This window comes from Urocitellus parryii, chromosome 6 (assembly GCF_045843805.1).
Source record: "Urocitellus parryii isolate mUroPar1 chromosome 6, mUroPar1.hap1, whole genome shotgun sequence".
Classification (NCBI taxonomy): domain Eukaryota; kingdom Metazoa; phylum Chordata; class Mammalia; order Rodentia; family Sciuridae; genus Urocitellus; species Urocitellus parryii.
Window position 1 is genome coordinate 170,473,805 of NC_135536.1, and position 25,642 is coordinate 170,499,446.

The 25,642-nt window shown below is 52.0% G+C and overlaps 1 protein-coding gene and 1 non-coding gene across 3 annotated transcripts; one reads left to right on the forward strand and one right to left on the reverse strand.

Moving 5' to 3' along the window:
* Nucleotides 1-58: 58 nt before the first annotated feature.
* Hspa12b (heat shock protein family A (Hsp70) member 12B) lies at nt 59-18,984 on the reverse strand. Of its 2 annotated transcripts, none has more exons than XM_026385850.2 (13): nt 18,838-18,984; nt 13,729-13,788; nt 11,860-11,957; nt 10,741-10,865; nt 7,773-7,959; nt 7,353-7,457; nt 6,946-7,062; nt 4,867-5,041; nt 3,972-4,058; nt 3,489-3,593; nt 3,119-3,377; nt 2,494-2,597; nt 59-1,888 (listed from the first exon to the last, which is right to left on the reverse strand). In XM_026385850.2, the coding sequence occupies exons 2-13, from the start codon at nt 13,769-13,771 to the stop codon at nt 1,233-1,235; spliced, it is 2,061 nt and encodes a 686-aa protein (XP_026241635.1). In that variant the 5' UTR covers nt 13,772-13,788; nt 18,838-18,984; the 3' UTR covers nt 59-1,232. The 2 variants fall into 2 exon arrangements, with proteins under 2 accessions (XP_026241635.1, XP_026241634.1); XM_026385849.2 differs by having other exon boundaries at nt 18,738-18,984.
* Nucleotides 6,600-6,706, forward strand: LOC113180716 (U6 spliceosomal RNA). Its single transcript, XR_003300505.1, has one exon. It is a non-coding gene; the product is annotated as a U6 spliceosomal RNA (small nuclear RNA).
* Nucleotides 18,985-25,642: the final 6,658 nt, after the last annotated feature.

Here is a 25,642-nt window from a genome sequence, read left to right on the forward strand (position 1 = left end):
GAATGCCTCACAGATGGGCCAGGCAAGGACTTGGGTAACTCATCCTTTCAGGAGGCAAGAACAGCCAGTGGTATTGTAACACCTTGGCCTCAGAAGAGCTGTGTACAGGTGGTGGCATTTTAGGCCTGGGGCTAACTGGGGATGGGTATCTGCCCTGGCCAGGGAGAGGTCTTCAGGAGTGGGGAAGTATTTGGGATGTTTGACAGCAGCACCCCCTTATGGCTGGTTCCCTGCCTTGTGCACAGCTGAAAACTTTCTTCTTTCTCTATAACTCATGCTTTCTACAGTACTACCACTATTAGGGTCCCCACTTGTGTGGTACCAGCAGGCTGTGGCTTGCCCTTAAGCATAAATGCTTTATTGTCATCTTAGTGTAAGCTGCAGGGTGGGTGTTGCATGTCATGATTGAGAGAGATGCCTGACATTTCACATTTGGGGAAGCAGGCCTGTGGGTGCTCTGGGAATGTCCTAATGGCACAGGGAGTCAGTGGCAGAGCTGGGACCATCCCTCAGTGCTCCCTCTGTCCTTACCCTCCCTCAACTGCCCATCCAATCAGGTGGTGGGGATGAAAGTGGGGTGGGTCATTCACAAGCTGTCTTTAGGCTCCAGAGCATATCATCTCCACACCCCCCAAAGCTGCCTTCACTATAATAATGTGCCCTCCTCCCCACCAGTCAGCTGCTGCCCTTTCTGTAAGAGTCATATTTAAGCGGTCAGCATATCCAGGAAGGTGTTACTAACACCTGTCCCTCCAATGTCCATTTGTCCTTTTCCTGTGGTTTGGGGTTGCTCTGCCTGGCTCTCCCCTATGGCAGCAGCCCATCAATTAGTGAACTCTGGCCCTTCAGGCCCAGGCCCTGCACAACCTCCCTCCTGCAGTGGCACCTGGCAACCTATCTTGCTGCTGCTTCTCCCCCAACCCATGTTCAGGCCAGGGCTTAGTCTTTTGCTGCATTCTCTAAGGGATCACACCCTGCCAGTCTGGGCCCTCCCTCTTGCAAACCTTTCAGAAGTTCTTGGTTCTTGGCGGGGGCCCTTCAGCCTTCCAATCAGTGGACCAAAGCCCAATCACAAAGCGAGTCTCCATATGTCCCCTCCCTCCCTCCAGACTTCACCTCTCCAGGATGGAGGGCAGGGAGGGAAGGGGCGCTGACATCGGAACTGGCCAGTTCCTCAGCTCCCACCCCGCTCTCCAGACCCAGGGACCGAAAGAGCGCGGGGCGAGTAGCCCTCAGTTGGAAAGAAAGTCGATGGCGGCACGCACGGAACGATTGGTGCTGACGTCCACAGCAGTGACCTTAATCTCGGTGTCGCCAAACTGCATGGCAGCGCGGATCTCGCGGCGGCCTGGGGCTGCACCGGTGCTATCCCGGCCGCCGTCGGCCGGCTCGAGCTCGAGGCTGAGCGCGCCGCATTTGCGCACGCCGGCGTCTGTGATGAAGCGCGCGTCCTCGGCGGCGCAGCAGTACAGATTGATGAGCACGCGCCGTTGGCCAGGGCGCGCTGGACAATAACTACGCCGCACCTCCTCGCCTAGGGCCACCGACTGCTCTGCCGCAACGAAGCGCTCGAAGACATCGGTGCACCAGCGGCGACCGTCGCGCACTAGCAACTTGTCAGGAGGGTGGCGCCCATCCACAAAGCGATTGAGCACGCCCACACCGTAGGTGAGCGGCGAGCGGCGCACCCGCACCACGCCTGGGGCCTGGCCGAAGAGCACAGCGCCCTTGAGGATGGTGAGGCCCACGTCGTGTGGGACCACAACGCGCAGGCCACGGGCGCCCAGCGCTGCCTGCACTGCATGCTGTAGCACCGCAGACTCGGCAAAGCCGCCCACCAGAAACAGCAGTTTCACACCCTGCACCTCTGGCCGCGCCAGCAACGCCTCTGTGGGGCAGAACCAAGATGATGGATGAGGAAGATGAAAGGGAAGGGGAGAGAAAGAGCCTCTGAGGCCACAACTTCGTGCCAACTTGGTGCTTCCCCTCCCCTCCCCACCTGTACACTTTAGGCAATAAAAAACTAGCCATTTGATCTACATCCTGATAAAAACACTAAGCACTTTCACTGAGAGCTCTTGGCATCCCTCATGGGCTCTGCCTCCCCAACACTCTATCTTCACCCCCTTCTTTCCCGCCACCCCATGGAAGGCAAGGGACCAGGACCTGCATTTACAGTATCAAATTCCTATACTATGCAAGACCGTGTACCCACTCTCTAGACACTTCAGTTCATTTAATCCCCGTGATAGCATCTGGGGGAACTCAGTGCTATCACCCCATTTTATAAATGGGGAAGCCGGGGCACCAGAGGTTCTCTAACCTGCTAGAGCTACACTCATCCCCCTAGTTCTTAATCACTGCCTCACTGCATGCTCCAGGTGTTTCAGATGATTCTGGGTCTCATCCCAGTGTATGGATGTGTGGTGGCTTCCAGGCACTGGTGAGGGGAATTATTCTCTAATGAGGGTGGAACAGAGACCAGGCACTCACCTATGTGCTGGATGATACCATTGACTGTGGGCTGAAAAAGCTCATTCATGGCCTCACAAGACATCCGGAGCATCCCCTGAGAGGACCACTTCACGAAGTTCACACTGTAAGCAGTAAAGAGGGGCACAGGCCCATGAGTCAGGGTCAGGCTGCTTGCCACAGTTTGGAATCTGTGGTCTTCACTCCCTACCCTTGCCGCCAGGGGGGATGTACCTGGGTCAAGGGTGAACCAGCTAGAAGTTGGCTTTTAATCCCCACCCCACTCTTCAGCCTTCTCCAGTCCTAGGCAAGAGCATACCCTTGCCTAGGTGCAGAGAAGCCAAGGAAGGGTACATTGGTCGGCTGCGAGGTGGGAGGTGGGCGGGAGAAGATACACATCCGACCCCGCCCACCACCACCACCGCCTGCCCTTGATTCTCCCTCTTGCCCAGTTTGGGCTGCGGATTCCTGGGCTGCTCCACTGGGTTCTCACGCCCCTCGCCCCTCGCCCCTCGCCCCGTCGACATTTCCGTAATGCACCAGTCCACGCGGACAGCGACAGTCCTGTGGGGCCCACGACCGTCCCTTGAAGTGGCATTCCATTCCTCAACAGCAAATCCTGCCTGAGCCGGGGCCCTGGACCTACCTGCTTCTGCGCAGGGCCGTCTCCACGTTGTGGCCTCGCTGCTTGCGATAGAAGTCAATGAAGGAGAAGGGCAGTGAAATGTTGAGCGCCCCCGCACGGTGCGGACCCGCCGTGCGTTTGCGGGCCTCAAAGGCGATGGTGAGATCCACCCACGCCGCTGGCCGTTGCCTTTTGAAGGTCGCAATGAAGTCCTCACCGAAGATGCGACAAAGCAGCTGCTCGAAGGCCAAGTCCACGCCCACAGCGCCATAGGGGCCGCCTACAGTGAGCCAGAGAGTGGAAGGGGTGTCAGCGCCCACCTGGCCACCAAGTACTATTGGCGGGCTATAGGTCCTGCGCTACGTAGCAAGGGTGCTGCCTGGCTACTCACCAGATGCCTTATAGAGCTCCTTGAGGGTGCCATGGGGCTGCTCCAGTTGGTGCACCGTCAGGTCCACAGTGCCTCCCCCGCAATCGGCCACCATATAGCGGTCTCCTGTGACAGTCAGCAAAGGCAAACACGCATGGCCTGCCTTGAACCCTCAGTCCTGCATCCCCTCCAGGCTGTCCAGTCTCCAACCCTGCCCAAGGTCCCAAGCCTGCCACCCCAGGGTGTGGGGAGGGATGTGAGGAGCTTCAAGTACTTGAACCTCAGGCCACCAAATATGGGCACAGGGTATGGGAGAGAAATGGTTCCAGAAGTTCTGCAACTCCACTGACTCCTCCACACAGAACTCTGAAGAAGTGGGAGTTAGGGGCACAGCTGTGAGAGGGAAGGTGCTGGTGACTGAGGGGACTGCCAGGTTAGGTATGTCCTTCCTCCCATCAGTATATGGTTCCCTGAAAGATGTCCTTCCATCCCCCTCCATTGCACCTGCTTGCATTTCTGCCCACAGCTCTCCCACTCCTGACTCCACCAGAAATGTGCGGCTGTGGCGTGACCTTCGCAGCTGCTCACGGGCTAGGGGTTGTGGACAGCAGGAGAATGAGATCAGACTGTGCTACCATGTTCACCCCCCAACGCCCCTCCCCTCATCTTCCCAGCCAGGACCCTCCAGTGCTCCTGAAACTCCCACCCACCCCCAGTGGGAGAGTGCAATGCTGACCCCCCAAACCTAGGCACTGTATCCGAAACCGGGGAGGGGGTGTAATATCTGGACACAGGACCTTTCTTTAACCCAGGAAGGGCCAGACCAGGCACAATCATACTTAAAAGAATTTGGAGGAGCTGGGGTGGGGGAATCTGGGGATATCCTAAGGGAGCTCAAAACTTGGGGCCTCTTCCTATTGTGAGAGATGACATTTGGGAAGATGATCAATGTTATCCATAGCTGTCCTTGGCCTCAGTGCCTGGTTCTGGCAGCAGAAGCTTGGGGCGTGGGCAGTGGCTGTTTAAGGGAAAGCTCCTGAAGACAAGAGTGGGGGCAGACTTTGTTTTTGGCAGTGCCCACCTGAGCAGCTTGCCCCAGGTCAGGCTGTGCCTCCCCCAACCTCAGTCTCAGGCCTGAATGAGTCCTGCCCTCTTCAGACTATGTGCCCCTAGGCAAGGTGAAATCTCAATTCCCCCCACCTCCCAGACTAGGGGCCCCAAGAGCAGGGCTGCACTTCTCTCCATCAATTGAACTTCACCAGGGATGTTCCTGCTACCTCAAGATTAGTGCTCCTTCCGCTTCATCTTGAACATTCTGAGCCTGTGGCCTCAGTGACCTCAACACTCCAAGGGCAACTGCATCTTACCAGTCTTGGGCAAGGTCCCTGAGGCAGCTCACCATGACGGAAGCTGGAGTCAATGGAGCGGCGCTCACCCAAGCGCCCACCCCCTGGAGTCCGGCCACTAAGGTCCATGAGCTGGTGCAAGCGCAGCTTTCGGCAGTAGACAGAGGCAGCCTCAGGCTCCAGGGCAATGAGCAGTTGCTCTGCATCCTCTCGAGATACCAGGCCAGCCTGGGTGGAAAGTGGGCAGGACCAGACATTGCTATGGGCTGTCATATCTAGGATGACACCAGGGGGCTCCCACCTCCTCCCTGGTCACATCCCACCCATGCTAGGCCTCTCAGGCCCCTTCATGCTACATAAATGTGGAGCTCACAGCCACTTTATGACCAGGCCGGAGGCCATGGCCACGGCCCAAGGGACACAGGGGTGGCCCAGCAGGAAGATGACAGAACTGTAGCAAGGTTCCCCTTCGCAGGTGTAGCTGACCAGCTGAGCACTGGCTGGGGTGTTGGCAGAGACTATCTAGCACAGTATTTGGAGTGTGGTGGAGCAGAGGAAGTGGTAGGGGCTCCCTTGGGCTCACCGGGGTGTCAGACACTTGGCCACAGGCTGCCCCACTCCCAGGAGAACTTTGTTCCCAGAGAATCTGATATAGCAGGAAGGAAACAGTGAAATTCCAGGCACCAAGATAGGCCAGTGTGGGGGGGAGAAAAACACTTGAAATCTGTTATTTCCTGCATTAGGACGGGAGATTCCTTTGGGAAATACTGGGTTTTGCAGGGGCTTTGGGGCTCCCCAGAATTCTGATCAGAAGGGGGAGGAGGATACAGGTGGGGATGAGATTTCCTGCCCAGAGCCAGCCCTTCCTGAGCTGGCAGCAGGGAACAGTATGGGAGGAAGCAGGGTGATTAAATGAGCAGGGAGACACTAAGGTGGGGAGTATTCTTTCAGGAGACAGCTTTGCTTCTGTCCTGATCCCTGTGGGGAGATGCCCACTTGTTCAGGGTTGACTTCCAGTGAGAAGCATAGATAGCTATAAACCTGGCCCCTGGGTCATGCCTGGCCCACAGGTATGGAGGTATTGGGGGCACTGATATCCCAGGGAGCCGATAGGCAAGATCCCTTTTGGGTGTCCTAGGGTCTGTCCCTCAAGACTCCAGGGGCAAGGCCAAGCAATGAGTTTTGCTTGTGAGATTGGGGGTACCCTGTGTCCTCCCTGGAGAGAGTAGAGCCTCTGCACCCTCTTCTTTCTCCAGGCCTTTGGACATCTCTGTATATGAAGACTGGCACACATTGGGCAGAATCTCCTCCCTTCCTAGTTTCATAGTCCTTTCTCCTCTGCTCAAGAACCTACAGTGGCTGGGGCAGAGGCAGGGGTACTCCTGAAAGTACTGATGCCAGCTGAAGTAGATGTCGGTGGTTCCCTCTCTGCTGCTGTGTCTGCTGCTGTTGGCCCACAACTGCTACTTCTAGGGACAGCTGTCCTCAACTGAATGGGAACAGCCTCCCTTGGACAGGAGTCCCTCCCATTTTCCCAGCAACATGTCACTGACGGACATGGACCCTTTCCTCACGGTAGCCAACTCAGGGCTATAATTCTCCCTCTGGAGCTCCCTGGGAGACCAAGCTGAGGTGGGGCTCCTGCAAGATCACATCCCTGTTCAGCTCTCTCCTGTCCTGCTTCCTCCCTTCCCTTTCTCCTGAGAGCCTGTTTTCAGTAGACAACCACATGAGACTCCCCATTTTGGGCTCTGCTTCTAGGAAACATGACTTAAGATGCTGTCTGGTGCTCACTTTGGCAGCACATATACTAAAATTGGACTGATACAGAGAAGATTAGCATGGACCCTGCGCAACAGTGACATGCAAATTTGTGAAGCATTACATATTAAAAAAAAAAAAAAGATGTTGTCTATACTGGCCTGAGCTGTGCTTCTTGTCATTCTACTTCCTGTTTCCTCAGGCCCTTCCTTTCCTGGTGGCAATGGCCCTCCAAAATTCCCATTAGGGGAAGGTTGAGGTCTTTGAACAGTAGTAAGTCTGTGATCTCAGGGGTGGTGAGGAGATGAGGATATGGGGCCAACCCCCAGGCCTTCCCAAGCATCGTTCTCTGTTCTGCCTGCATTCCTCACCAGGTAGGCAGCCTCCCGCATGAACTGCTTGGCCGGCTGTTTCCAGATGGCAGGCACCGTCAACACCCAGCGCACAGTGTCCCTCTCTGGCAGAGACGGGCACTGCTCCCTCAGCTCCTGGAGGAATAGGGAGTGGAGAGGGGAACAGTTGGCTTGGGAGCATCTTCAGCCCTGTATGGGAGCTGGGGGAACTAACCAAATCTCAGGAAAGACTTCCAAGTTGAGTTGGAAGAATCTCCCTCCTCCACCTGTCTGATCAGATAGAAAGACAGGGGACTGGAGAAGATGGTCTATAATATGCTGCAATAACTTCACATCTGATGGATGGGGTGGGATGAAGGGAAAGGAAGGAGTAGAAGAGCTTGGGAGTCCCTTCCCCAGTTGTCTGGAACGGGGTGGCAGCACACCTGAAGGGCGTGCTCCTTGAAAAAGCGAAGGGCATGGGCGAACACCTCCAGGGCTGGCATCTTCTTTCCGTTTACGGCCTCTAGCTGGGTCTTCAAGGTGAGATCCTGGCAGAGACACACAGAGGCTTTGCCAGAGGCCAAAGCTCTGCCACCATTCCCTGATGACCTCTTTGACCTTCACCTCGCTCCCCCTCTAACTCCTCTTCACCCTCAGTCCCAGCTCACCTTAGCCCAGCCCGACCACCTACGAGCTCCGCCCACCTCCTGGATCAACTCTCTCCAGCCCCGCCCCTTAGCCATCCTTCCACCACTCTTCCTCATCTCTTTTAGTTGTGCCCCACCCTCCACTTATGCAGTCTTTTCCCCTCCTGGCCCCGCCTCCCCGGTCCCAGCCCTGCCCAGAGCCAGAACGTGGCTCACAGTGGTGCTGTGGATCTTCATCTTGAACTTCTCGAAGTAGAGCCAGTCCCGTGCCTCCTCAGGGTCTAGGTCGTGGTAGTAATCACGGGCAGTGTAGCCAAAACTGTGAAAGGCTCCCTCTGGGGTCAGCAGCAGGCAGGTAGGGGTCTTCTGGTGGGCCACGCCTGGATCCCCACCCTCCCATTTCCTGTGGAGGCACAGGGTGGTTGTCAGTGGGTTCAGCGGCAACCCACCCTTCATGGGGTTGGGTGCTGGCTCCGGGGCCAGCAGTGTGACCTCAGGCAGGACATAACTCTAAGCCTCAGTTTCTGTAAAATGGATATAATGATGGTATCTACCTCTTAGGGTTCTTATGAAGAGGAAATGAGGGAAGATTTGTTCTTGGGAAGTACAGATAGCACACAATTAAATCTCCTTAAATGCTACCTACAGGTTCCACTGGTCCCATCTGACTCCTGTTTCTTCCATTAAGTCACACCCTTTGACCTCTCCTCTTTATATCCCTTACAAGCAGCAAAAAGCCACCATTTGTTGGGGTGGGTCTGATTTCCTGATGTGTTCTCTCTGGGACCCTGGAAGAAGTCCACCCAGGGACCCTGGAAGAAACCCAGGTCCCAGCCAGGGACCTTGCCCTCTTGAAGGCCATTCTCCAAGGCCAGGCTCCTTCCAAGTCTTTCAAGACCATTTCTATCTGACCCACCTCCACAGTCACACCTTAGGAGACTGCACCTCTGGCAGTTCCCAAAAACCTGAATGAGATTCTGAAACCCCCTGTCTACAAGGGCTTCTGGACCTCCACCCAGAACTACCCACTTTTTTGCCTGGCAAATCCTTTCCTCCCCCTCCTCTTCCTTCTCTGACATCCTGACTCCTTCAGGCCAACTTCGCCATTGTAGTCCTTTGTGGGAAGGAACTGGGAATCCAGGCAGAGAAGTATGCAAAAGGTTAGAGGTATGAAGAGCAGGGGAACCAATTCTAGATTGGCTCAATGTGCAGCAGGGAAAAAAGAAATTACAGGAATTCTAGATAATGAAGAACTTTAAATGTCATACCAGAATTCTATCTTGGTGGATTTTAAGTAGGGCAGCGAATAGACATGACTACATTTACCTTTGGAAAGGGAGGTCGCTGGTCTCCATGAAGAACAGATTGGAGGCAAGAGAGGATGCAGAAGCTACACCAGGAAGGAGGATGTTGCAGCAGTGCAAGTGAGAGAGGATGGAGGGTAAACTTAGGCTGGAGTTGTGGCCATGGAGAGAGGTGGATGGGTATACCAGAGATATTAGGGAGACACAGAAATGATGGGGCTTGGTGGTTGTGAGAAGAGAAGGCTTGGGGAGGTCAAGATGTTCCTCAGTTTCTGTGACCATCACTTTCATGAGACAGTGTCTTTCATGTGTTCATGAAACCTGGCCAGAGCCTTAGCTGTGTATGCTGATCAGCTGGTATGCCCTACAGCTCCTAGAGGGCTCTAAGTGCCTTTGTGGCCTCCTATCATGTGGAGGGAGCAGAGATAGGGGAAAATCAGTCCAGGTTCACAGGAAGCTCACGTCTCATGTATCTTTGGGTCAGTTGCTTTTATCTCTCCATTCACCCTTCCCAGGCCCTTGGGAAGCTCCCCTGTATCTCCCATACCCATCTGGGTTGAGAGTTGTGGAGTCTTCTGTAGCTTCACCTACTGGCTGTGGCCCTAGTAAGATACATTCAAAGGATCGGGATCTTGAGATACAGAGGGAAGTTGCTATGGCTTGGTTAGGATTTGAGTGTCCCCTAAGGTTTCATCTGTTGAAATGTAATCCCCATTGTGAGGTCCTAGGAGAGTGGAGATCCATTTATGGTGTTTAGAGGTGAGGCCTTTGGGAAGAGATCAGGACTAAAATAAGGTTTTTAGGGTGAAGAAACCATGACTGAATCCCAGCAGCTTTATAAGAAAGAGAGAACTGGCACCATAGCACACACCTATAATCCCAGAGACTCAGGAGGCTGAGGCAGGAGGATTGCAAGTTCAAAGCCAGCCTCAGCAACTTAGCAAGATCCTGTCTCAAAAGAAAATTAAAAAGGTTGGATATGGCAGAGCACCCCTGGGTTCAATCCCCAGTACCACAAAAATAAATAAATACATAAATAAAATAAAGCAAGTTTTATTATAGATCACTTTTATCTTTAAAACACATATATGCAGGGCTGGGGTTGTAGCTCAGTGGTAGAGCGCTTGCCTTGCACGTAAGAGGAACTGAGTTCGATCCTTAGTACCACATAAAGATAAATAAATAAAATAAAGGTATTGTGTCTATCTACAACTAAAAATATTTAAAAAAACACATATATGCAGATATATATGTTTGTGTATAACCCAATAAAAAGGTATGTATGTTTTATTGCAAATTTGTTTTATCTCCACAAAAAATTTTAAATTAAAAATAAATTCCCCCGGGCTGGAGATGTGGCTCAAGCAGTAAAGTGCTTGCCTGGCATGCGCGGGGCGCTGGGTTCTATCCTCAGCACCACATAAAATAAAAATAAAGATGTTGTGTCCACCGAAAACTGAAAAATAAATATTAAAAAAAATCTCTCTCTCTCTCTTAAAAAAAAAAAAGTTCCCCTAGTACTGCCCAAAACACACAAATAAACCCCTGAGCTGGGAGATGTTGCTCAGTTGTAGAGCGCCTCACATGTGCAAGGAAGGCCCTAGGCTCCATCACCAGTAGTGCAAAAGTAAATAAATACATAAAAACTTAAAATAAAACTAAAGTTCCACATTTCAGGCAGAGGGTGAGAGTGCTCCACTTGAGGCCTGGAGCCCAGATGTGAGGCCATCCTCCAACCTTTTGTCCCCACAGCGTGCCTAGACTAGGGATGGAAGAGGCTCTGAGAAGACCCCATGTCTCAGTGACCATTTCTAGGATCAGGCCCATCCCAGAATTTGGGGATCCCCCTCCCCGCAATCTCCCATCCCAGCCACCATCACCTCATCATGTGGATGGCCTCAGGGTCACTGGCAAAGCTGAAGGCATAGCCACTGGATGTGGTGCCGAAGTCAATGGCCACCACCACGGAGAAGGAGGCTTGCTGGGGGGCTCGGGCCTCCGGCTTCTGCAAATCCAAGATTCAGAGTCAGCAACCAGCAGGGAAGTGCTCCCCTTTGCTAGCTGTGGTCCAGAGCAGACCTGGCCCAGCTCCACCTGCCCACCTGCTGGCCAGGGCTCCCCTCTCCTCCCTGGCTCCAGGCTAAGACCTGGGCATACCAACTACTCAGAAAGTCTGAGGTTTCTCAGGTAGCCCTGTGGTTTTGGGCGACAGCAGCTGCTTTGCCACTTCCAATTCTTCACCCAGCTACTGCCTTGGTCCACCCCCATCTCGCACCATCTTCCCTCCCTACACCAGTCTCGGAATGGCTGGGAGCAATTTTGCTCCTCTGGGCAGTTTTATAGCTTTATATGGATCTGTGCATATTTTATTCCTTTACTCTTTTTGTGGCCACAGTGACTCAAACCAGATTCTGTCCAATTCTGTGGCAGAGAGGAGAGGCCCCATGCACATGCAGACTTGTCCCTGCCTTCTCCCAGGCCAGGCCTGGGGTCTCTGAGAACAGGAGGGATCATCAGGACAAGACTCTCAGGGAACTGGGGGTGAGAAGGCTTTGTCCTGGAAACTTCAAGCTAGTAGTTTCAAAATTACTTTTTTGACAACACAACTTCCTCTCCTCCAGATATGTCTTGAAATAAGGTGGGACTGTGGTTGGCAGGAGGTGGAGCAACTCTGAGAGGCCCTAGTGCTCGGAGAACCTATAAAAACCACAGGCCTGCCCCACAACCTGCTGCAGCCAGCCACAGTGGCCCCTAGGTATCATCCTATAGCAGGGAAGGCTGGGAGTTAGTTATGTGGGGCTTACCTGCTTAGTAGCCCAAGGCCACTCAAGGCTAATCCTCCTGGGGGTATGACTAGAGTGTACAGGGATAGGAGGCATGTGGTATGCCCCTGACCCTTCTTTCTTCCCAGCACAGGCCCTGCCATGGCTCTGCCAGGTTCCATCTCCCTCCACACCAACCCAGGCCTCTCATAACCCCAGTCCCTGATCTGGGCTTACTGGAGACTGTGAGGGTGTGAGGGGGGCAATGCCACAGCTCTCCTGGGTCCTTGGGGAGCCAGGTGGGCTAGGTACTGGTGATCGCTCTGGGCTGGAACCTGCAGGGAAGAGAGAGCAGGTCATTCTGGCATGATCAGGACAGCGGGATCCCAGGTCTGGCACCAGGAGGTTCTCCATCAGTTCTACTGGGGAAGAGGGACTGGAAGGGAAGATCAGGAAGGACAGTCTTGAGGCGGGTGCAGAGGCTAAGGGCTTGTTATCAGTTAGAGGCAACCTTTCCCTGGAGGGTGATCTATGTATCACCTGGGCTCATTGACTCCCCTGGCACCCATCTGGCACACCCAGCTAGGGAGGAGGGGAGACAGAGATGCATCATATGGTGGGGAGACTGAGTCCAGAAGTAGAAGGGCAGGAGAAGTTGGGCAGATGAGCTACTGGGGTAGGGGTGGAGGGTAGAGAAATCACAAAAGGAGGGGGAATTGCAGATCTAAGTGGCCGGGAGGTAGCACAGCTGGCCCAGAAGTGGGACTGCTCCCCTCTGCCGTAACTTGGGCCACCTGTTTCTAATCAGGACTTGAGGAGCTCTCCCTCCCCCATCCTCAGGGCCACAGACGGCCCAACTGGCTGCCTAGGGAGGATCAGGAAGGGGGAGGCCAGCACCTCCCTCCAGTCCGGCTCTAAGCTTAGGCATGTCCACAGCACTGGGAAGTCAGATCACCCAACCCTTTAAACACACACCCCCATACACAAATGTACACCCCAGCTAGCATTTAGGGGCAGGAGATCCCACTGAAACCGCTTTGCAGCCTCGTGACTGAGCTGGATCTTAGGTAAGAGGTCACAGAGTAGCCCCCAGGAGGCAGCCCAAGGCTTTGCCTGAAGGATCAGGCAGCTCACTGGGCAAGAGGTCCTGCCTGGCTGAACACTCCCAGGTATGGGTTGGCAGCTGGTCACCATCAGTCAGAGCTTTGCTAAGGGTCATGTGGGAGGTACTGGGGCAGTCCTGAGATCCATGGGTGGGGAAAAGGAGGTTGTCCAGAGAGGCAAAGAGGGACCTGGCATGAAGATTCATGGACAAATAGGCAGGTCTGTCATGCTGCATGCTGAGCTAGGGGAGGGACCTGTTCCTTCAACCACAGCCTTGCTATGTGACCCAAGAGAGGCCCCAGCCTTCATTGGCCTGGGATAACCTAGGAACATGTGAGGGGTTGGGAATGAATGGAATTCTGGGAAATGCCTGAACAGGGCTGCATTCTCTTTGGGTGCCAGAGGGGCAGGGACATGGTATTCACATTCTGAGGGCTCCCCTTTCTCAGGCATCCAAGCAGAGGCTTAGCCCTGCCACCAGCTCCAGCTTGAGAGGCCAAGTTGCTGTGCTTTGAGCCTGGGAAGGGAGGCAGGAAGGAAGGGCCCAACCCACCAGGTCTTTGTGAATGGATTTCCTGAGGAGTGTCCCTCCTGCCTGCTGGCCTCCCACCCCTGCAGAGAGCCCAGAGCCTGCCTCCAGACCCAGACACTCACATAGGCATGCACAGACTTCTGTATTCACATGCCCATCTTAGACTATACCCTACCCCCCACAGGTCCCATGCAGAGATCTATCCACAGACAGACACACACTAACTCATACTCACACAAAGTCTTGTGCACACACTATCTGAACAAAACACTTGCACATGCATATACCTGTGTGCGCACACACCCTCTCTGCACTCACACCCCTATATACACAGAGGGGTTCTGTGACCAGATGGGTCATATGTATACACACACACACACAATGTGGACAACCTGCGGGTGAAGGGGTCTCAAGGCAGGGGTGAGTGGAGGGTGGTCAAGGAAGAGCAGCCAGCAGTAGGGGAGTCTTACCAATGTACAGCCCCGGCAGGCCCATCTCCGGGACAGCCAGCATCCTTGAGGGACTTGTAGCTGTCAACAGGAACAGACAAGCAGAATGGGATTTACTTGTTCTTTTGTTCCTTCACAAAAGACTGCTTATTTATTGTATTTATTTACTTTTGGCTGGAGTCCTTTGAAGCAAATCCCAGTCATCATGTTGCTTCACCTATAAACACTTCAACATGTCTCTCCAAAAGATAAAGACATTTTGAAAAACACCATTACAACACCATTATCATGTCTAACCAAATTTACAGCAATTCCTTCATCTCATGTAAAGCTCAGTCTCACAGGCCCCGTTTGTCTCAAAATGGCTTGGCTTTAAAGAGCTTGGGATCCTTCTCAGTGTTTTCTGGTGCCCACCTCTGTGCCAGGTGCTGGGGGCACATCAGTGATCTAGAGAGACTCCGTCCCTAGGGACTCACAGCTTGGTGAGGGAGATGATCATAATCCGATAATCAGCATAATGAGATGATAAACAATACTGGACTGTGAATGTGGCAGCTGCACACAGCGAATGGGGGAGGGGTGGGCTTGCAGGCAGGCCCCTGTGGGCCTTCCTTTAGGTTGAAAGATTTGAAGAGGCGTGATTTAGTTTGCATTTTGAGATGTCCCTCTGACTGCTTGGGGAGGTGGATTGCAGGAGTCCATGGAAGCAGGAAATTAGCTGGGCTTGTAGCCTTCCAGGCTTTAGATGGTGGTGTCTGTGTGCCTTGAGACAGGCAGAGACATTTAAGAGACAGTGGATGTCAAGGTGGCAGTGCCTGGCTCAAGCTGAGACAGATGATAAGCTAGGTAGTGAAGGGGCAGGATGGCAGGGAGAAGGGGCAGAATTTGGAACTAAGAGAACATGCCAACAAGCCAGATGATATGTGATCGGGAGGTCAGGGAGAAATCCAAGTTAGATACATGTGTTTGGGAGTCATGGTCATGGGAGGCCTGGCGGAAAGCAGAGGGAAGAGAGGAGAAGTGACTTAAAGTCTGAATAGGGGAAGATGGGCTGCCCGAGATATGGAGAAGCTTTCTGTGGTTTCATGAAGACTATGATGAGAAGAGGGTGAAGCTAGATGCCTTTAAGAGATCCTGAGACTCACTGGGCATGGTGACACATGTCTGTAATTCCAGTTACTTGGGTGGTTGAGGCAGGAAGATCTAAGTTCCAAGCAAGCCTGGATAATTTAGCAAGACCCTGTCTCCGAATAAAATAAAAAGGGCCAGGGATGTAGCTCAGAGGTAGAAGCCTCCCGTGTTCAATCCCTGGTGTAAAATAAAACAAAATAAAACAAAAATGAAAGAGTTGTAGCCCTAGAGGAGACTGTAAACACCTATCTTAATGGTTCACGGCAGGTAAGTCCAAATATGGCCAACAGTGAAAGGTAATTGGGCTAAACCTCCTTAGAAGGCTGGCTGAGACCAGGAACAGCATAGTAGCTGGAGGGAGGTGAGGAAGAATATTTACTTTATTTTTTAAGATGGGAAGAACTTGGGCTGGGGTTGTGACTCAGTGGTAGAGCACTTGCCTAGCATGTGTGAGGCACTGGGTTCGATCCTCAGCACCGCATATGAAAAATAAAAGGTCCATCAATAACAACAACAACAACAAAAGATGGGAAGAACTTGAGTTTGTGTCTGTGAAGTTCTGGGGGCCATATTATAGGCAGGCCCCTCCAAATTCTCAACAGCATTGCTACTCAAAACATGGCAGCTTGGGCATCTTCCTGGGATCTCCAGGAGGCTTGTTAGAAATGTAGAAACTCAGGCTTCATCCCTGACCTGCTGAATCAGGACTTGTATGTTAAGGAGAGATGCCCAGGTGACTTTGAGAAGTGCTGCTCAAGTTTCCCCGCAGTTCAATAGCCTGCAGATCTTGGATGCTATTGGCCTTATCTGTGAGCCTGGTTATCCCTCTAAACAAAGGTGGGGGCTGCCCAGGGCCTACTCCCTCTCTGTACCCATTAACAGGATCAGGAAGTTTTGCTAACAGAACACAAGCCAACACAGAGCTGGCACTGGCACGCCCTTACACACATGTACACACCCTCGTTCATGCAGGGTTTACACAAACCCAGCCTAATTGTGGACAGACACCCAGACTTCTACACCCTTTTGCATGTCAAGGATACTCCTACATGGCTAGCACCATGCAGTCTTGCTGTCCTCCATGTCACTGGAGGTACACAGTTGGATACACAGGAATCTGAATCAGGAGAAGGACTGGGGCTGGCTGTGGACACTTGCATAGTAGTGGCCAGATGATGCCCAGAAAAGAGAAACCAATAAATGAGGTTGATAGGAATATTGGTCACCAGGGACAGGAGCCCAGCTCAGAGTGACAGAGTGACATCCTAGAGCTGGGTCCCACAAGCTCTTCAGAGCTGAAACTGTGTCTCTCTTCTCAATTCTGCATTCATTGACATCATGGTAGTAGCTTGAAATCAGTTGTGGTGGGAATATTTACACTGTGGGAATTGGCGAACACTACAAAATCAGATTTTTCTCCCTCCCAGAGACTTGACTATAAAACATTTACCAGCATTCCACTGGATCCAGCTGCAATAGAGAAGCTGGTAGTCCTATTTGTATGTTCTTTGTTGTCACTGTTTGCAGTAGTAGGGATTAAACCCTGGGATTTTCTACTACTGAGTTACATTTCTCAGCCATTTTTATTTATTATTTTGAGACAGAGTCTTGCTGAGTTGCTGAGGCTACCCTTGAACTTGCCATCCTTTGGGCATTAGTCTGGAGTTGCTGGGATTACAGACACTCACCATCATGTTTGGTTCTTCAGCAAACACATATTAGTAATTTCTTTGTACCAGTCTCTGTGCTAAGTGTTGGGAACCACTTTCTTAGATGGATAGATGGGTGGATGGATGGATTAATGCTATTGGGTCTATAGAAACAACCAAAAACTTGGGAAAAAACACACTGAGTTGTCCATCACTCTAAACTGAATTTCATGCCCCAACTATGTGCCTATAATCTTTGTTCTGAAGCTTGTTATCTTCTTTCTTTGAGTGTGTCATACATGGAGTGCCCCTGCTCTGGGTTCTCAGAGATGGCAGGAGCTTCAGTACCTGAAGTGAGTATACCATGGCACCTGGCATGAGTCTATCATGTCACCTCTCTGCACCTCAATGTCCTTTCCTATAAAATGGGTGTCACAAGGAACTTCCGAGGATCCATAAATCCAGGTATGAAAGGTGTTGATAAAGGCAGAGAGTCAGGCATGTATGAGCAGTGTTCTTTCCTTCATAGTTTCATTTAAATTCTGAATTTTGGCTTTTTAGAAGTTTCTGGTCTTACTGAGAATTTTATTTGGCCATCCTGAGTTTTTTGACAAGGAGGTAGGAATCAAATCAATTTGTACTAAAGAAGTTTCCTGCTGATTCCCTGAGAGTTGTAGGTAGAAGCAGGTAGCAGCTACAAAACACACATGCCCCATGTCTTTGGAAACCCCCATCACCATGCAAATGCACCCAAAGACATTTAAGTGCAATGCTGACCAGGGAGCTCAAGACAACCTAGTTCCCCAAAGTTAGTTCTGGACAGAATTTACAGCTGAAAATGAGGGAGGCAGACCCCTATTGCAGGGGCCCACTAATTTCAAAGAGTGACATCTATGGGTAAGGGAATATTTTCCTGGGACAGTTTGATTTTATGCAAAAAGTAACTCCATTTCCTGGCTGACAGCATGTGTCAAATTCTGGCCCCAGCATGATCCCTACCCTACCCATAAGTAGACCCTTAACTCTGCCCATGGATTGACTCCTAACTTTTGGCCTCATATTGACCTCTAATCTTCAGATTCTCCCTTACCCCTGGTCCTTATTTCTACCCAATAGGCATGCCCTATCCGTTCCTGGGAACCAGGACAGGGTGTGGCCAAGAAGGGACTTAGACCAGAGACTTCCTAGAGAGTGTTCCCTAGTTTCATAGTAGGCTAGAACTTTTTTACTTAATGGAGAGAATTCTCTCAAGATCTCTTCCTATGTTAGGGGTGTTTGGGCTGGGCGCCTATGGCCCTCGGAGCTCTGCAAGTGTGTGGTGCTACTAGATTTCAGGACTCCACACAATGTCCATGAGGACAACCACATCTTTACAGTTCCCCTCCTCCCTGGGACCCTGACTCTCCTATCCACTGCTGCCTGCTTAGCATACTGCAGGCCTTTCTAATGGAACAGGACTCTGTCAGCAAGCTAAGTGAGGCCACAGGGGTTTCTTCCAAGCCACAGAATGGGCCAACCAACCAGGGTCCAAGGGTCAGATCAGAAATGGCACCCAAAAGTCTGCCCCACCCTGAATCTAGAGAGAAGCCAGAAGGAAACTAGGGGGAGGCTGTGGGGTGAAGGGGCTGCCCCCTCCTGTGCTGGGGCAAGGGTGACAGAAATGGTCTCCTATGGAGCCTTTCTGTCCTCATCTTTGCTTTCCATACATCCTGCCCCACGCCCCTAGGTCCTCATCATGGGAGCAGCCAGTTCGCAAACAACTTCTGTCCCCCAGGATCCATCAGTCTCTAATACCTCCCTCTCTTTCCATAACTCCTGGGTGGATCTGCTCCCTGGAGTCCTGGTTGAGAACTCCTTTCCTCCCATCTGTCCCCAACACAAGTTTGCTCCACAGGCAGCTCCAGGACCCCTATGGGAGCCCAGATGCCGCCTCAGTAGAGAACCCAGAGGCCGGGACACCAGGACCCTGGCCACCCAACCACTCTCTTGCATCCCAGACCATAGGACCTGGGGCCTCTGAGGCAGCTCCCAAAACGCACATATATTCAGCCTCCAGTCTCCACCCCAGGCACCGTGTCTCCACAACCACTTCCCAGAAGCAGGCCCCAACCCACACTGGCTCTCCTGCCAGCCCCCAGGCACAGGCAGCCAGGTGGAGCCTTAGCGCAACGGGTGTGGAGCCCCATAGCCCAAGTAGGAGCCCGCTCCCACGGCCTGGTTCAAGAGAGGGGCTGGCAGAACTGCCCTCACCGGAGTCAGGAGCGTTCTCGTGGGGTCTCCGCAGACAGCCCGGGACGGCCAACCTCTGCGCCTCTCTCCGCTCCAGCAGCCCCCGCCCTAGAGAGCTCACCTCCGCCCTCCCGACAGCTCGGCCCAGGTCCGGCCGCCTGGATCCCGGCCCGCAGTGGGCGGCGGTGCCTGCCGCAGCCCTCGACGTGCGCCCGGCCGGCGGCCTCCGACTCTGCTCTGGCCCGCGCCCCCTCCCCCAGGCCGGATGGCCGCGCTCCCGGCCCAGATGTGCGAGGCCGGGGCGGGGCCTGCCTGCGCGGGCCTCTGCGAGGGGCCCAGCCCCGCGGCGTCCAGGGCCCCTCCCTGCGCCCCTCCTGCGCTTAGTCGGCGGGGCGGAGGGGCCCCGGCGCCTCCCCTGCTCCCCCCACAGCCCAGGGGGTGGGAGAAGGCCGAGGCGGGCGGAGGAGGGAGGGGGAGAGGAATTCCAGACCCCTCGTCGGCCTCCTGCGGCTCCCCCGCCCCGCCCCAACAGCCCACCTTGGGGCTCTGCCTTGGCCGGCCCTTCTGCATCTGCCAGGGCCTAGCCAGGGCGGGAGAGAGTACCGCGCCCCAGACTCCTCCAGTCCCAGGACCCAGAACCCGACCCACTTCCACCTCCCCTTACTCTAGTTCCCTAGCGGGCTCTCCAATGTCAGAAGAGGCAGAATTGAGGGTGAGGGCAGGCCCTCGGGTCCCTGGCTGGGACCCAACTCTGTCATTGCTCAAATCTGGGGCGTCAAGGCAGGGCTTCTCACTGACCAGAGCCCCACTCCTGGTCAGGGGACCGCTCAGAACTCAACCTGTCCTAGCAACCCTCAACACTCAGTCTCTTTCATGTGGGGCTCACAGCGGCCTTCTGGTCTTAACCCAGGTGTAAGGATACCAGAATGTGGTTTCTGAATAATGAGACCTGGTTCTGCTAGGCCCCGCTTGGAGCCTTATAAGCAGCTGACTTACCCCTGCCCTACCCTCCTGAACCTGGCAGAGCCTAGACCCCTTGCCTCTTCCCGCTGGTGCCTGGCAGCCTCTCCACCCATGTCTGTTTGTGTCTGCTTCTCCTGTTCCATCAGCAAGGCCCCCACACTTCTGGGAACACCACTTGTGCTCTCCTCCACCCCAAGCTTTGTCAAGGGCCATTTTACCTCCTGGATTGCTTTCCCTGGGCCTGCCCTAGCTACAGTATCACCTCCCCTAGCCTTTTTTACCTGATGGAGAGAATCCTTGCTGCCCTTATTATCAGGGCTGCTGTTCCAGAGGACCTATTTCCCCCCCTGGTATAAAGGATCAAACCTAGGGCTTGACACATGCTAGGTAAGCACTATTCCACTGAGCTATATTCCAAGCCTTATTTATTTATTTATTTTTGAGACAAGATTTCACTAAGTTGCCCAAGCTGGCCTCAAACTTGAGATCCTCCTGCCTCAGCATCTTGAGTAGCTGGGATTACAAGCAGGCACCACAGCCCTCCCCCCCATCTCAGGACCTTTGTCATGAAGTCAGGCTGGGGGTTGCTATGCACCCACACTTCTGGATGTCAGTGAGGCCAACAAACTATCTAAAGAGCAGTCTCCACTGGCTGCCTGTGTGTATGTGTGTCACTGTATTTTGTGTCTCTGTGTGTGCGTGTTTGTGAGTGTGTAACAGGAGTCCTTGATCAGGGGCTGGCAGGCCTTTATCTCATTTGAGACTGAGTCAAGCCAGAGAGGACTGAAGACTGAGTGTATGGTCAGGGGATAAAGAGGATGGGCTCACATGTGTGCTCCCTGTTATTATTTCCCCCTTCCACTTCCATTCATTCCTCTTCCTGCATCCCAACCCTGAACTCCAAAGATAGGCTTGTCATTGTCAGCCGCAGCAGCAAGCTCCACGCAGGACTTGAGGGTGCCCTCTTATTTGGAAGCTTCCTGCTTCCCCCAACTTCAGATTCCCTCAGTCTGATTTGGGAGCCACAGGCTCCACCCTTGGGCATCCTCCAATCTGACACAGAGAAGAAGGACAACAAATGACCCCAGTGAAACCTTGATCCATGTTAGAGGAAGTTCAATTGCCATAGAAAGCTTGGGCCTCATAGGGTCCTGCAGATCCCCTGCCCTTCACCTCTCTGTGGTCTCATGTCTCCCATTGTGGGCCCACCCACTGACCTCACCGAGCTTCCTCCCTCTATCCGGGTGGGGACAGCACAAACAAAGATCAGCCTGAGTGTGTTCTCCCAGCAGCAGCCTCTTGCCAGGCCGAACCTCCCTTCTCTGGGCCTCTGCCTAGGGCTTACTCCTCCCAGGGGATGCCCCAGCCCCAGCCTTGCCCCTTCAGGCCGTCTCTAGTGTGTAACTGGAGGAGGTTTTCAAAGGTGAAATCTGGCCTGTCACTTCACCACTCCAACACTTTCCCTGACTGCCCAGGACCTACAAGAGAAGATCCAAAAGATTCAGGGCATGGACTGTCCTTGGCTGACCCCTCAAACTCCCTTTCCCAGCCCTAACCATCAGTGTCCCTCCTGCCTTTCTGGCACAGCTTCTCTTCTGACCTTCTGAACCTTTTTCTACCTTGGCCAGTCCCCAGCTCTGTCCTGCTGGTCAGCATCCTTCCTTCTCTCAGGCCCTTGGGAGAAACTTGTTCCTTGAACCCTATTGTGGGTGCTGTGCCTGCTCAGAAAGTCCTCTACCCTAGGAACTGCCAGCTGGGGATCGATCCAAGGAGACCCTGGGTTTGGAAGGCAGGAAGGCGTAGGCTCCCCTTTCCTGGTACCCACAACAAGGCAGAGCAGCAGGTGGCTTTAGAGCAGAGGGTATAGTTAGTAGGACATGTGTCCCACCCAAGCCTGTTGATGCTGCGGGGCTGTGGAGGGGATTTCAAAGTCTCCCCTCCACCTCCTGCCTAAGGCTGGCCGCTTGTTGTGGCCCAGAACTTGGGACAGACACACACACACACACACATACACACACACACACACACACACACACACACACCACAGAGGGTGGGCAAGGCTTTCTTCACCAGTGGACCATATCAGCTAAACCTCATGGTGTGCTGGTGCCTCGCTGGGGACCTTCCTCTGTAGCCTCAGTTATCCTCATCACACCCATAGAAAGAAGGCCTCCGTGCTTCTCTCTTTGGATGAGAAAGCTGAGTGATAACGGGAAATCGCCCAGCCTTACTCAATAGGCCACCTCATGGGCTGTGCTCTTCCTGTGCCACAGTTGTAGGGGCTTGGTACCTTGGTACCGTGATGGAATCTGGTACCTCAGCACCCCAGCTCAGGTGACGTACTCCCTAGCTGGCTGCCCAACCCTTCCTGCTCTGTCCTGGATGGGACGTGGCCAGCTTCTGGGACAGAGACCTCTAGAATGTTCCTCTCCCAGATTCCTGAGGTATGAGCTTCCTTCCAGGAATTACTCTGCCTGCTCCCACCCAGATGGACTTCCTCTCCCTGGCCCACAGCCTCAGACCTCGGACAGCATCACTTTCCTCATGAGAAGTGGACTGTGGGAGACCCAATCCCTCCTCCATTGTTTGTGGTAGCCTGGTGGCCAGGAGATCTAGGCTAACCTTGGTGACTTCTGTTGACACTGCTCTGTGGGCAGCTGATGCCTCCTTCTTTATAAAAAGAAAGACTTGGGGGGTTCCAGCTTCCAGCTGAGCCTCCAATGTCCTGCCCCAAATGGTACCCAAAGGACCAGGATTGGCCTTTCCTCCAAAACTCTATACTGACACCTCCCACTTGCACCCCCTTCTCTCTGTGCTTTGCCATAGGGACATTGAAAAGGTTTCTTGGAGGAGGTGGCCCTTGATCTGAGTCCCCCAAGGGTGACTAAGAGTGAACCACATGGAGAAACAGAAAGGAGAACCGTTCCAAGTGGAAGAAACAGGCAGTGCAGAGGCGTGAGGGGCGGTGCCAGTCGAGGCAGAATGGAATCTAGGTAGTTGGCAGCCAGCCCAATGAAGGGCTGGGCTGTTTGTCCCTGCTGCTTTTGATGACAGACCCACCCTTGTTTCCAACCCCACAGGCATTCTGGTCCTTTGCACAGAACCCCCCAATCCTACTTGCTCCATTCGGGTGTCTTTTTGGAGTCTTCAGTCTCTGTTTGTGACCCTTGGAGTTTGTCTTCCTTACCCAATTCTTAGATTGGGTGAGACTGTCCCCTTCCAGCCCCTGCCCCACAGAATTGCCCTTCTGTGAGGTTGGTGTTGGGGGAGGTACAAAAAGGAGCAAGACTAAGGGAAAAAGACATACTAGAGAGGACAAGATTTTTCTTGAGGAGATTGTAGGGCTGCGGGGTGGACAATGTTGGTGGCTTTCTACCCCAATATCAACTCTCATTTTTTTTTTCTTTTCTATTTTTCTCTAATAGCTGTGCTGGGAACAAACCCAGGGCTTTGCACATGGTAGGCAAGAGCTCTACCGTTGAGCTGCATCTCCAGCTCTTCTCTCATTTTCCTTTTTGTCATGGTCACACAGCATACAGAATATGCCCCCCAGCCTCCCTTGCTGCAAACCATGGCTACATGACTAAGTCTGGCTAATGAGATGTAAGCAGAACTGTTTTGTGGCCTCTTCCAGAATCCTTCCTTGAAAATACTGGTGGGTGCCCATTGTTTCTTGTTCTTCCTCTGCTCCATCCTGCGGCCTGGAATGTCAATGGGATGACTGGAGTTTTAACCTCCACTTTGGATTATGAGGTTACAGGACAAACCAGAGCAACAGCAAAGCAGTGACCTTCCAGGAGACTGATCCCTGGAGCAGTATCCCTATGCTAGCCTCAGGCTGGGTACTTCCAGACTTTTAAATGTAAGAGAAACTCTTTTTGTTCAGGACACTGCATTTTGGTCTCTATTACTCACAGTGGAATGTAATCCTATCTAATTCAACACCACAGGGAAAATGTTGACTAGGCAGTTGGTACATGGAGCTGGAGCTTAAAGCGGAGTTTTGGGTTGTGGGTAGAAATTTGGCAGCCCTTCTCAAGGAGGTGGAAATTGAAGACATAAGGACAGATGAGCTCACTCAGGCAGAGTGTGTAGTGGGAAAGAGAAAGGATGAGGGCTGTCCAGGAGGCCAGCCTGCTCCCCTCTGCCTGCTGCCCCATCTCTTTTTGCCCATGAAAGAAGATTCTGGCTTTGTCCATTCAATGTCATCCACCAGCTTCCAATATTGCACAAGGAGGGTTTTGCCAGCTAGTGCTGGTGGTGCACACCTATAATTCCAGCTACTGGGAGGCTGAGGCAGGAGAATTGCAAGTTCATTGCCAGCCTGGATACCTTAGCAAGACCTGGGGATGTGGCTCAGTGGCAGAGTACCCCTGGGTTCAATCCATAGTTTAAAAAGAAAAAAAAAAGTTTCTGTCTTCTCCAGAACATTTTTTTTTTTCATGTGTGATTTAATGGAGGGGATGGTATTGGGAGGCCAAGAAGTGTCTGAACTAGGTAGTATAAGTTTTTTTTTTTTTTTTTTTGGTATAGGATTGAACCCAGAGGCACTTTACCACTGAGCCACATCTCCAATCCTTCTCATTTTTTATTTAGGGACAGGATCTCACAAAGTTGCTTAGGGCCTTGCTAAGTGGTTGAAGCTGGCCTTAAACTTGAGATCCTCCTGCCTCCACCTCCTGAGCTGCTGGGATTATAGGTGTGAACCACTACAACAGGTTCTAGACTTTATTTTAAAAAATAGTTTTAGATATACAAAATTATGGAGTGTAGCATGTACAGTTCCCATAGATCTCTTCCCTCACAGTTTCCCCCTATTATTAACATCTTGGATTAATATAATACATATGTTACAATTAGTAAACCAATATTGATACATTATTAACTGAAGTCTATAGCTTTTATTAATGACGTTCTCTCTCTCTTTTTAATAACTTTATTTATTTATTTATTTTTGTTGGACACAATACCTTTATTTTATTTTTTTGTTTTTTTGTGGTGCTGAGGATTAAACCCAGCACCTCACACATGCTAGGCGAGCGCTCTACCGCTGAGCCACAACCCCAATCCCAATACCTTTATTTTATTTGTTTATTTTTATATGAAGCTGGGGATCAAACCCAGTGCCTCACCCATGCTAGGCAAGTGCTCTATCACTGAGCCACAACTCCAACTCTTGAATATCTTTTAAAAATTTTTTTTTACATGCTGATTGACCTTTGTTTTATTCATGTATTTTATTTTTGGTGCTGAAAATCAAACCCAGTGTCTCACACATGCTAGGCAAATGCTTTTTTAATGCTAATCTGCCACTTTCATATTTTCATTGGTAAGGTGTTGGTTCACATATTTTGCCCAGTTTTAAAACTATTATTATTGTTATCATCATCTTCATTATTATTATGTACTAGGGTTGAACTCAGGGGTGCTTTACCTCTGAGCTATTTCTCCAGCCCTTTTATAATTTTTGTTTTGAAGCAGGGTCTCACTAAGTTGCCCAGGCTGACCTTGAACTTGAGTTCCTCCTGCCTTGGCCTCTTGAGTTGCTGGAAATACAGTCACTTGCCACCAAGCCTGGCTTTTGCCCAGTTTTAATAGTGGTTTTTGGATTTATTTGAGTTCTTTGTCTATTTTAGATAATGGTTCTTCATCAGAGTTGTGTTTTGCAAATATTCCCTCCCCAAGTGTGACTGGTCCTCTCATTTTCTTAACATATTTCATATTTTAAAATTTATTGTTTTTCTTCTCTGTGAACAGAATCACTCCACATCTCCTGAATCAATTTGCCTGATTACAGCTATTCCCAGATCCCAAATACTGTCTCTTTGTCTCCAAAATTTCTGGGAGATTATTATTTGACTAGTTTGGTGAAGTGGGAAATGAGTTATGGCTGGATGGTGTGATGGCATTATGCAGCTGGAAGAGAGTCTGGGAAATGGAAATCTAGTTTTCCAGCCTGTGCA